Source organism: Poecilia mexicana, unplaced genomic scaffold, assembly GCF_051168715.1.
Source record: "Poecilia mexicana isolate PSO_F unplaced genomic scaffold, ASM5116871v1 scaffold_3, whole genome shotgun sequence".
In the NCBI taxonomy this organism is placed as follows: Eukaryota; Metazoa; Chordata; class Actinopteri; order Cyprinodontiformes; family Poeciliidae; genus Poecilia; species Poecilia mexicana.
In genome coordinates this window covers 860,346-872,493 of record NW_028263372.1, presented here as the reverse complement: position 1 = coordinate 872,493, position 12,148 = coordinate 860,346, and the positions used below count along the sequence as shown (strand labels likewise).

At 37.6% G+C, this 12,148-nt stretch overlaps 2 protein-coding genes across 2 annotated transcripts in view; both read left to right on the top strand.

The window, feature by feature from the left end:
* Positions 1–1,434, top strand: part of LOC106927605 (aldehyde dehydrogenase 1 family, member A3) — a 14,070-nt gene extending 12,636 nt beyond the window's left edge. The window contains exons 12-13 of the mRNA XM_015003283.2: positions 905–979; positions 1,065–1,434. Of these exons, the coding sequence (XP_014858769.2) occupies positions 905–979; positions 1,065–1,134 (145 nt within the window). The 3' untranslated portion in view covers positions 1,135–1,434. The remainder of the gene's footprint in view (positions 1–904; positions 980–1,064) is intronic.
* A 653-nt stretch (positions 1,435–2,087) lies between these two features.
* Positions 2,088–12,148, top strand: part of LOC106927604 (leucine-rich repeat kinase 1) — a 63,338-nt gene continuing 53,277 nt past the window's right edge. Inside the window, exons 1-2 of the mRNA XM_015003281.2 lie at positions 2,088–2,281; positions 8,817–8,943. Of these exons, the coding sequence (XP_014858767.2) occupies positions 8,874–8,943 (70 nt within the window). The 5' untranslated portion in view covers positions 2,088–2,281; positions 8,817–8,873. The remainder of the gene's footprint in view (positions 2,282–8,816; positions 8,944–12,148) is intronic.

Here is a 12,148-nt window from a genome sequence, read left to right as displayed (position 1 = left end):
TTTGCCTAAATTCACATGATTTATGCCACTATGTAGTTATATGTTTCCTGTTACACTGCATACAAAAGTCTAGATGGGTACGTTTTTCGTATGTTGTAGGCTACATGATGATGGGGCATTTTCTCCATGGTTGCTAATGGTTTGTTGCATACCTTCTCCATAATGCCACATTTGGTTGCATCTTACTAATTGTACTTTTCGTGTGGATGATATGAAAGAACTTGTGTTTCAGTGAACGTTAGTCTTACCTTGTAAAGTATTTTCTGCAAATCCACGAATACACAGAGGACTGCCTTTCAGATATTTCTTAGTATTGACAGCTGCTATCCATCTCCATATTCTTTCCCTGTTAAAAGGTTTAGGATAAAATAAGTTTAGTTTGCATCCTTGTCTGTTTGTTCAGCTGGCCACACAACACCATGTGACCATTTCTACGGTCAAATCCACTTACTAAAAGCATTGTTAGGTTAGTAACTGTATAATTTTTGATAAGCTTTACAGGAAGTGATGCCTGTTTTTAGTCAAACATCTGAAGATTTTGACGCCACGTGCAAAGGGTCAATAACAAAAAGAAAAAATGTGAATTTTGTTTTTAAACAGTAAATTCATAGTACAGTATGTGCTTAAATATATAGTTGCAACTTAAATGAAAAATTTAAAGTTCAATTAACTTAAAATAGTGAGGTATCCTTTTTGAAATTAATTGGTGTGTTTTATTTATTGAGCCATATATTTATTTCTGCTTTTATTTTCCATTCCGTCAATTTCAGTTCTCTGGTCTGTTGCAGATATTGTGTAACACAAAGAAATATTGAAATAATAATAATAATAATAATAATAAAAATAATAATAATAATAGTTTTTAAAAAATCATTGAGGTTTATCCTTCTCTGTCTGTCTCAAGGATAAACTGCTATAATGCCATGCATGTCCAGACTCCATTTGGAGGATACAAGATGTCAGGAAATGGAAGAGAGCTGTAAGAAGCGTCAGGATTTAATTATTTTACTTCCTTTGTCCTACGCCGCCTGAACTTCTTTCTCTGGTCTGTCTGATCTCTCCAGAGGGGAATATGCCCTTGCAGAATACTCTGAGGTAAAAACTGTAACCTTCAAGATGAATGATTCCATGTGAGCGGAGCTGGGAAGGTCCATGCCACCCTGCACTGTCCTGATCCTTATGTCATCCAGTTTTAAAACTATAGAGCATCAGAATTTTTGATTTAGATTGTTGTAATTTCCAGGTTGTGAACGCTAAAAGAAAATATTTGGGTTAGAAATGATATGCCTTCAGAAAGCATTCATCTCTTTTAGCATTTTTCACATCTTTATTTAATTTTATTAACATATTAACATGTTTGTAGACAATGTCAAAAACGATTTATTCACAGGAAGAATTTTAAAGCTGAAGATTAAATAAAGTGTGCACAGGTGATATTATGTTTATCTCCTGAATTTCCTGAAGTTTTTCAGATTTTTTTTTACTGTTGTGGATCAATGTTCTACATGACTGCAGCATGCTGCCACCACCATGCTTTGCTGGGGAGATGCTAATCTGAGAGTGAAGTTACTCTGAAAATGAGTAAACGTAACAGCGCTGCGCCCATATGAAGCATCTCAGGTGGTAGGTGTTTCCTCCTGCAAGAAAACAGTTGGCATTCACTAAGATAAATTAATAAAAAATTATGTGTTGAGTGTAAGAATAGTGTGAAAGTTAGATTTCTGAGACCAGTTACCCAGTGGCCTCCCTCTTTCTTGTGTGCTATGTATAAATGCCAGGAAGAAATGGTTAATTATCCAGCAGTCACAGCTGATTTCAGCTGTTAATGAAATAAGCTGTGTTTCAATGTTAACTGACCAGGATAAAATAATTCATTATTTGTTATAATTCACTAAAATGTATTGTGAAAATCACAGTAAACAATGAAATAGGGTTTATTTATTTATTTATTTAACACGACATTTACTGATTAAAAGTGCTGGTTTATTATTATGTCTCTTTTTGAAGAAGTCTCCTGGTCTGCTGTTTGTAGCTGTGGGCGTGGTGTTATTTTAGGAATGAATAGCGGAACTACATGTTGTTTTGAAGCCCAACTACTCCTCCGTACGCATGTGTAACAGCGGCGTGTGTCCGGGTTGGAGAGTTCGGATCTGAGATTTAGGAAGTGGACTTGAAGTTTAGAGCCGGAGCAGGAAAGGTCCAGGTTACTGTCTGACGCGGCGCAACACTGCGGGAATAATGCTGTCCTGTCGGGAGGAAAGCTGGACATGTCAGCCTGGAGGTAAGCCGGGTGTTTTTGACTGAGGAAATGCGCTGTGGTCTGGGACGGCAGCCCAGAAGAGGTGGCTGCTGGTTCTCCGCCGAGAGTTCCAGATTCTGAAGCTGGATTTAGTTGACGCGTCATGGAAACACTTAAAAATTTATACAAAATGGAAACAAATAACAAATCCAAACCTCCGGAATTACTGACCCAAAAACTTATTCAGATTTCCTTTCAGCATTCGAGACAACTATCTTGATAAGATGGCGTAGTAACCGTTTGTAGAGCTGGAAAAGTGTCGCAGTTAATTTGCGCATCAACGCGGACGCTAAATCGTGTCAGACAGACATCCCCTCCTGTAAATACGTAAAGTGAAATGTGATGCAAAGTATTTACGTAACTCTGCTATTAAATAGTGATAGTCTGGTCTCAATACAGAGCGAAATGGTACAATTAACCCCATAGTCCGGGTCAGGTGGAGCATACATGAGTGAGCTGTAACATAGTAGTCTACTGACAATATCTTCCCATTGAAACATTTTTAAAGCTGCAATGCAAACTTTTATTTAAAAAATATGTTCTTTACACATTTGTTAAACCTGTCACTATGTCGTGACAGAATTGTACAAACCGGATTCCAAAAAAGTTGGACACTAAACAAATTGTAAATAAAAACTGAATGCAATGATGTGGAGATGGCAAATGTCAATATTTTATTCGTAATAGAACATAGATGGCAGATCAAAAGTTTAATCTGAGTAAATGTAAAATTTTAAAGGAAAAATATGTTGATTCAAAATTTCACAGTGTCTACAAATCCCAAAAAAGTTGGGACAAGTAGCAATAAGTGGCTGGAAAAAGGAAATTGAACATATAACAAACAGCTGGAAGACCAATTAACACTAATTAGGTCAATTGACAACATGATTGGGTATAAAAAGAGCTTCTTAGAGTGTCAGTGTCTCTCTGAAGCCAAGATGGTAAGAGGATCACCGATTCTACCATTGTTGCGCAGAAAGATAGTGCAGCAATACCAGAATGGTCAGGCACGTGCAGAGGGTGGTGTGGGGGCTTGAGCACCTGCCCTTTTTGCTCCTTGCCCCAAAGTGCCCTTTTGGTCAATTTTTTTTTTTTTTTTTTTTTGTTGGTATTATTTTCAAAGCCCTCTTCTGACACATAACATGTACTAAAATTATTTTATTTATTTATTTATTTTTTTGTACAACATAATAGGCCTTCCAGTCACCTTGTTACCTTTGACCTTTTGCCCGTGACGCATGACGCAGTTGCCTCTCGCGCAGTGAGATAAGGCGGCTAACTGGAGCTCAGCATAGCGAACGTTCCAGATTACAGAACAGTTTTTGTATTAAAAAACGTTTTTGGTGAATAAAGTGGAGTAGACTTGCTACTTGTCAGATGACGGAAAACGTTGAAAGTATCGTTTCTGCTTCAGCACGGAGTCGCGGTTTAAACAGAGAGGTAATGAAATACAACAGACACTGACAGGCCTCTACGTCTGGCTTACTCTGAAGAACTACTGAGCGGGAGGAGACAGCCAGGTGAGGGAAAACTGTTATCTATCGATTCAGTATTTTTATCATACAGACATTAGGCTGTTGTTGTGCTATTAGCTAGCTGCTAGCTACGACTTTGCTAGCAAAGCTAGATAACTATAAAGCTTCTTACCTGTGTACGAGGCACATCGCCCGTCCAAAACTTATCATCTCCATAATGGATATATGTCCGATATTCTAATTTCCTTTGCTGCATAATGTACATTGCATTTATTCTGGCGTTAGGTAAATGCGTCTTGAAAGAGAATAGCACTTAAATAAAAGTCCAACAAGGATATTAATTTAGAATTAAAAACAACTCACCCTGAATTACCATGATAGATATAATGTATGTCATTAATGAAGGGGAAAAAACTCAACCCAGACTTTAAGTTTAGGGTCTGGTTCGCAGAGTATGTAGTTAAATTTTTTCCCCAATTATTCAATGGGAAAAAATAAACTAACCTCAGTTAAGTAAAATAAAATTGTAATCAAAACTTTTGGAATTGTAATGATTTATTTTTTAAAAACAAATTCTTTTGTTTAAAAAACTTTTTAATTAAATAACTAATTTTTGTCTTGTGAACTTAAAAAGTTATTTGCCAAACATAAACTTTTATTTGCACACATCAGAAATCTTTTGTTGTGATTTTTTTTTTGTTTTGCAAAAAAAATTCACTTCATGAGACAAATGTGTGATTTAAATGTTTAAAAAAGTTGTAAGCAAAACTCAGTAGGCTTTTCCCATAGTGACATGCATTAACAATTCAATTTTTGCTTTTGTTTTTTTTCTTTTTTTCTGCAATTCCACCTTAAAGTTTGATGCAGCTCTGCTTTCCTGAATGGACCATCTTCATCTCCACTGCAGCAAACAGGCAGCTCTTTTTTTTTATAAAAGGTTGCATTGTGCCCTTGTTTATATTTTTAATAGTGTAATTCTGTAAAGACAAAATATGTCTGGTGGTCTAGCTCTGATTTACATATCTTGCTAAATTGCGGGTTTGAATATTGCAATACTTTCCTATAACAAAATAGACCTGCAGAAAGAAATTACTAATAAAATATCTTACATATGCATAGTTGTATGCTCTGTATAGAGATTTACCTTAGCTTTGATTGTATATTTCACAATTTTGTAATTTATCATTGTTTATTAAACTCTGAAAGCTGTGTGGCTTTGTTAATATTCTGTCCTAGAATGTGGTAAGATGTGCCCTTTTTCTTTTTTTTTTTTGAGCACCTGCCCTTTTAGTGGTCTCTGCACGGCCCTGAGAATGGTGTTACCCAGCGTAAAATAGCAAAGACTTTTAAGTTATCATCATCAACCGTGCATAGCATCCTGAAAAGATTCAGAGAATTTGGAACAATCGCTGTGCGTACGGGTCAAGGCCGTAAAACTTCACTGGATGCTCGTGATCTCCGGGCCCTTAAACGTCACTGCACCTCAAACAGGAATGCCACTGTCAAGGAAATAACAGCATGGGCTCAGGAATACTTCCAGAAAGCATTGTCAGTGAACACAATCCACCGTGCCATCCGCCGCTGCCAGCTGAAACTCTACAGTGCAAAGAGGAAGCCATTTCTAAGCAAGCTCCACAAGCTCAGCCGTTTGCACTGGTCCAGGAGTCATTTAAAATGGAGTGAGGCAAAATGGAGGGCTGTTCTGTGGTCAGATGAGTCACGATTTGAATTTCTTTATGGAACACTGGGACGCCAGAGAGGACAAGGATAACCCAAGTTGTTATCAACACTCCGTTCAGAAGCCTGCATCACTGATGGTATGGGGTTGCATGAGTGCTTGTGGCATGGGCAGCTTGCATGTCTGGAAAAGCAGCATTATTGCAGAGAACTATGTTCAGATTCTAGAACAACATATGCTCCCATCTAGACGTCATCTCTTTCAGGGAAGACCCTGCATTTTTCAAGAAGATAATCCCAGACCACATTCTGCCATGATGTCTGGGACCACAATCCCAGACAACATCATGGCTACGTAGGAGAAGGATCCGGGTACTGAAATGGCCAGCCTGCAGTCCAGATCTTTCACCTAGAGAGAACATTTGGCGCATTATAAAGAGGAAGGTGTGACAAAGAAGGCCCAAGACAATTGAACAGTTAGAGGCCTGTATTAGACATGAATGGGAGAGCATTCCTATTTCTAAACTTGAGAAACTGGTCTCCTCTGTCCCCAGATGTCTGTTGAGTGTGGTAAAAAGAAGGGGAGATGCCACTCAGTGGTAAAAATGGCCTTGTCCCAACTTTTTTGGAATTTGTTGACGACATGAAATTTTGAAACAACATATTTTTCCCTTAAAATAATACATTTTCTCAGTTTAAACTTTTGATCTGTGATTTGTGTTCTATTGTGAATAAAATATTAGATGTTGGCACCTCCACATCATTGCATTCAGTTTTTTATTCACAATTTGTTTAGTGTCCCAACTTTTTTGGAATCCGGTTTGTATATGAGACATTCTGTGAAAAAATAGACCTTTTTCTTCTCCCAGCGTTCCTACTGCTACCTGCAGAAATAGCTCCCGGTCAGAAACAACCGGCTCTTAGTGTTGTTAATAATGCTGCTCACTTTTGCTTTCTGGAGGCGTAGACTCTGTTGAAGTTTTGAACGATTGGATCTGATTTTACCCAATCGCTAACATTTAGCCATGACATAAATAATGCACCAGCTCAATGAAGCTTACTGGAAATTGTGTGTACTGTAAACAACCCAGTGGGAAGTATGGCCACAACAGTTTGCCTGTTGCTTCTTATGCTCTAAAACAGCCCAGAAAATTGACAATGTCATTCATAACTTCTCCTCCTGTTTGCTCATTGGTCCAGTTGGAATTCAGCTGGAGAAATCCCAGACGGAGCACACAAGGGAGATAAGAATTGAGTGGAATTACAGAGGAAATGCTTTGATAGCCACCGGTTTTAATAGTTCAAAACACTCAGTATGCATAAAAACGTTTAATCACTACTGCAGAAGCTGACAGACTGTGAATCTACAGTCTTCCTTATTTCTGCTCTTGGCTGTACAACTAATCAACCAGTAGGGCTTTGTTGCAAAAAACAGCCAGTAGCATGTCGGGTTGAACTGTACCAAGGTGTTTCAGCTTCCCAAGCTACATTTGTTTTGAATATTTTTATATCTGCTACAAAAAAATATCTGCGACTAGGTACAGTTTTGGCGAATAATTTGAAGTGACATTTCACATAAAAATATTTTTATTGTTAAATCTGCAGATCCTGATCTATGAATAGATGGGGGTCCTCTGTACACTTTTTGATGAGGATCTTTGTAGAACCTGTAGCAGAAATATTATGAAGCTGTCAATTGGCTTTAAAAGTCTCTCACATCCTGGTAAGAATTAGTTTATAGCTGTTCTCCAAGCTGACCACCATTCACACATTTGCTTCAGTTCATTGAAGTCTGCTGGTATCCGTTTCTATACAGCTGTCTTAAGATCAAACCAATTATTTCAGTCAGATTGCAATTTTGGCTTTAACTAGGCCACATTCTTCTGTTTTTCAGTCAGTTTGATGTAGATCAACCACTGTGTTCTGTGTCACTATTCTGCTCCCAGGCTTTATCTATCAGAATGGTTACCGCCCTGCAGCTGGGTTACTACACGATTACCAAACACTCTTAGCCCATTATTATACAGTTTGAACGTTATTCATAATTACTGAACTTAAATTGCTTGCTATGTTTTTCTGATTATAAATAAATGTTTTACAGATCAGAACTTCAGTTGAAGTCTGGTCTAAAGACTCGTACTACGAGCAACTGGTAGAGTCTTACCTCAGAGACTATCAGGTGTAACTGTAATGAAATGTTGTTCTGCAATGTTCTGATTCAGAAAGGCTGAATCCAAATGCATGCTACAGCTTTTAGATACTAATTAAAACAAAATTTAAAACCATATATCCTCTTTCAGCCACATACCGGTTATGCACTACTTTGTTTTGGGCTATGAGATGAAATACTAAGAATATACACACATGGTTGTGGTTGCAACATGACAAAATGTGAAAAGTAATTTTTTTTAGTTTTTCAAAGGAACTGTTTGCACCCTAAAGCAGAAGCTGGTTGCGCTAAAGTTTGTTCCTGTTGACTGTTGCATGTCAGGAACAATCAAGTACTTAAAATAAAAAAATATATATAAAGATTGTTTATTTTAAGACAAAAGACAGTTGAACTCATCTCCACATTCATGTAGCACTTCACTTTCAACAATGAAAATGTGTTTCATAAATTTCAATATGAAATTGTCCTCAATGTCAGGTTGTCTTTGTAAAGTACTTGTGTCCAGGTACTCCTCCCTCATGCAATTAAATTAAATTCAAAAATCTATATTAATCACAAAGGGAAATTAGATGTTGTAACTTATATAAGTTTCTTCAAAGAGTCACTTTAGAGGCTGATGGCTGTTGACAGGAAGCATCACCTGTAGCTGTCAGTATTACAGCAAATCTGAAGAAGCCTCTGACTGAAGACATTCATTTTTCCTAAGACAGTCTCACGTAGAAGATGGTCAGGGTTGTCCATATATACACACGTTGATTTTTATGTAAAATCCTTCTTTGCATCACCATCTACAAAGTCGTCCCCAGAACAAAACCAGAACAGAACTTCTCTATTAGGTTGTTAAGCCTTTTTATGTCTCTGGTTCTGATGGTGCTGCTCCAACAGATGACAACAGAAGAGATGAAACTCTCAACAACAGACTGATAGATCTGCAGCATCTTTCTGCAAACCTTGAAATATCTTAACTTTCTCAAGTAGCACAGTCTGTTCTGTCCTTTCTTGTAGATGGCTTCATTATTGAGTCTCCAGTCCAGTCAGTTCTTCAGATAAACACTAATATTATATTATATTCCTCAACAACCTCCACTTCATCTCCCATGATGGAAATAGGGTTTGGCCTAACCCTCTTTCTCTTGACATCTGTTGTCTTTTGCTCTGCATCAGTCTGTCTCTTAATGCCGCTTTCTTCATGCAGGTCTCTGAAGGACCTGAGCTCTGATTGTGGTTAGCTTTACCACTGACTCCAGTAGGAATGTCCTACTGGTCTGTTGGCGTTTCCAGAGAAACTGGAGGACCTCCCAGCAACATGGAGCAAAGAAATAGTGAGTCATTTTCCATCTTTTCATTATTTTCACAAAGTTCTTACACTTGGCTGCAGGATGAAAACCATAGACCTAGTTTTAATACTGCGGCACCATATTAATGAGGGACATCGAGAAAACAAGCACCTCTAAACTGAAACGTGTCTGTATGTGGAGTGACTGTAGAGCTGCTTAAATTTAGCATAAACAGAAGTGAAACCATCAGAGTGAGAATCCTGAACTGTTGCAGAGTGCCTGTTTTATGGCCTAAACTGCGCTCACTGAGCTCTGACAGAACCGGCTGGTTCTAACTGATCAGAGCTCACGCCATTTGAAGTATTTGCATATAAGTTACAACTCTGTAAGTAATTATTAAAATGTGCATTATAGTAATTTGACATTTACACTGTGTTCATTCTAACCTTGGTCCACCAGGTGACCAGGACAAATCCATTGGTTGTGTAATCAGGAAGTAAATCTGATTTTAATTGGAAAAGTTTAAATTTGAGTTTATTTTACTAGAATGGGACAATGCATATTAAGGAACATACAATTTAGCGAAATGCTAATTTCCACCTGCAGTCCCATTAAAAAAAAACACACAAAACACACAAAGATGACAAAATTATTATAGTGTCTTGGAAAAGAAAAATAGAATACAAGAATATAATAAATAAAACACTTAAGGATGAGCAACCAATTTTACGATACATCAAAATTCTAGCATGCTTTAAGTATCTACAAGACAATTTCTATCATAAAATATAAACTGATGCAGGAAGCTTCTAAATGGAGCCAAAAGTTGAATGATCACAGTGCTGATTTTTACCAATCCTCTTTAATTTGCTGTTTAAAGGAGAATAAATGGAGCTATAGCTAATGGAGAAAGACAACATGTTACTTTGACTTTCCTCAGCTTTAAATATTCTGCAAGGACGGAGAATCTTCTTTTCTCTGCCTTGCCTGCAAAGAAATCTAACCTATGAGAATTTTCAATCAGTTCTGCACCTGAATTCTTGTCATTATGAAATGAGTCAACCAGAAATAATTATTTTTTGCTCTTGCCACCTTGAATTAAAGAACAAACTTCTCAGTTCTTACAGAGTATGTTCAGGCCTTTGTAGCCCTTTCTATTCTTCTCTGACCCTGTCATATAACAACTAAGTTTCTTCTAGCTGTATACCAACAGGTTGCAGGATACCTGAGGGCAACAATTTGATGGCACTGATCACAAATGATGTCGAACTACCATATTTGGAACAGGACACTGCGGCCATTTTTGTTTCAAAAAAACAAGAGCAGCAAGCCTGTGTAGTGAACGAGTAGTACAAGTTAAATCAACTCAACGGCGATTAAAAATTGCAACAACAAACACAGATTACTGAGGATTCTATTTCAGAGACGCAATTCTTGTATGGACTATTGCATGAGCTGTTTAATGGTGTTTTTGCTTAGTTTGTTTTGGGGGAAACATCTGTGTGTCTGAACAGCTGATTTTGTTTGTGATCGGCTGATTTGGGTTTGTTTTTTGCATTGATGAATCAATATTTTTACCTACACCAATTGCCAAGCAGGAACTAGGCAAGGCAGGCCTAGATAACTTATTGCTAGGAAGTTCTAGCTACCGCACACTGTCTGTAGCCCCCTGAAAAAAAAAACTCTTTCAACCAACGCTGCCTTCTTTCTACTCACTTTGAGTCTTCTGCATTTCAGCCATGGTTTAAGTTGCCCCACACTGTGTTTCTGAAAAATATTGAAACGAAGCTCCCATCTTCTCGTCTCATCTTCCAACATTGCAAACTCTTCTGATATCTGCATTATTTTTGTGCTTTGTTTGTTCAAATATCCAGGAAATAGTGATGATCGGTATCATAGATGGTTACCACGTTAACTGCAAATCCTAGGGCAGATTCCAGATACTATGAATGTTGTCCAAAGGTATATTTTCTATCAAAATGGCTATTGTAGATATCTACTAAGCTAAGACAGTCGGATTGTGCTCAAGTAATTGCTGCACTGTCCGCTAAAACAACATACACAATATGACCTCATCTGTGAGTGTAGGTTGTATGACCTTGGAGGCTGTTGTGAGTGGGTTGCGTTGTTTACTGGTTCTGAGTCGCTTATGAAAGTTTGGATGCATCTGATCCACCATAACCTTTGTATTTATTTTCTTTTGTTCACAGAGTAAATCTGTGGTGGAGTTCTCACATACAGACACCATTTTACCCTTAATGTTGTGTTGTCAAGTGATACACTCCCACAGATCTATTAGCATTAGTGGGTTGATCAGAGAAGTTGAGTGGAGTGGGGGGAGGGGAACATTTTATTCTTTAGCATCAATTTCTCTTCCAGCTTTCCCATGAAGAGAAGAGTCATATTGGAGATGCCATATTGAAAGTGTGAGCCTCTTAATGTGAGTCAAATGGTTTCACTCCCTCGGGGTTTCTCAAATAGCATCAGCACAGCAGTTTGACTTCACATCTTTCTGTATTATTCATTTAAGAGCCACTGTTGTTAAATTTGATCCACTTGCTCAAATAGAGCCAATAGGAATAAAAGAACATACAGATGTGCTTTAAGGACTTCCAACACACTCGGGGAAACTTATTTGTACAAACTTTGTTTCATTTCAGCAATCTAATGTTGAAGAAGGTGAACTACAAGGCAAAGTGTTGCATCTTCCTTGTCTTTATTTCACCAATAACATTGTATTTGTTGGGGGTGTCAGGCTCATGCATCACATTCTTCTACAAATGGCCCTCTTCAGTTCTCAAACAGCCAGTTATCAAAACAGATGATAGAATGAGCTGTTACAACTTAATCCTAAGTCGTTGTAGTTTATTTTATTGTTCCAAGTCTTAAAACAGTTTCCAAGTTCAATTTTTCAACTCAGTTTCTAACATTTTATCAAAACATTTTATCTGTGTGATTCTCAAAAGAGAAAAAGTGCAAGTAATTCAGTAATTATTCAAATATGCTTATCCCTACGGGGTCGCCAGGGCTGCTTGTGCCTATGTCCAGTAGTCAGCGGGTGAGAGGCGGGGTCACCCTGGTCACCAGTCCATCGCAAGCAGTAACAATTGATTGGAATGTGTGTGTGATTGAAATGATTTTTTTATGTGCCTTGATCATTCAGTCAAGTTTATTTCTATAGCACATTTCAGCAATAAGGCAGTTGAAAGTGCATTATATAATAAAAACAAAAATACAAAGTCACAAAAAA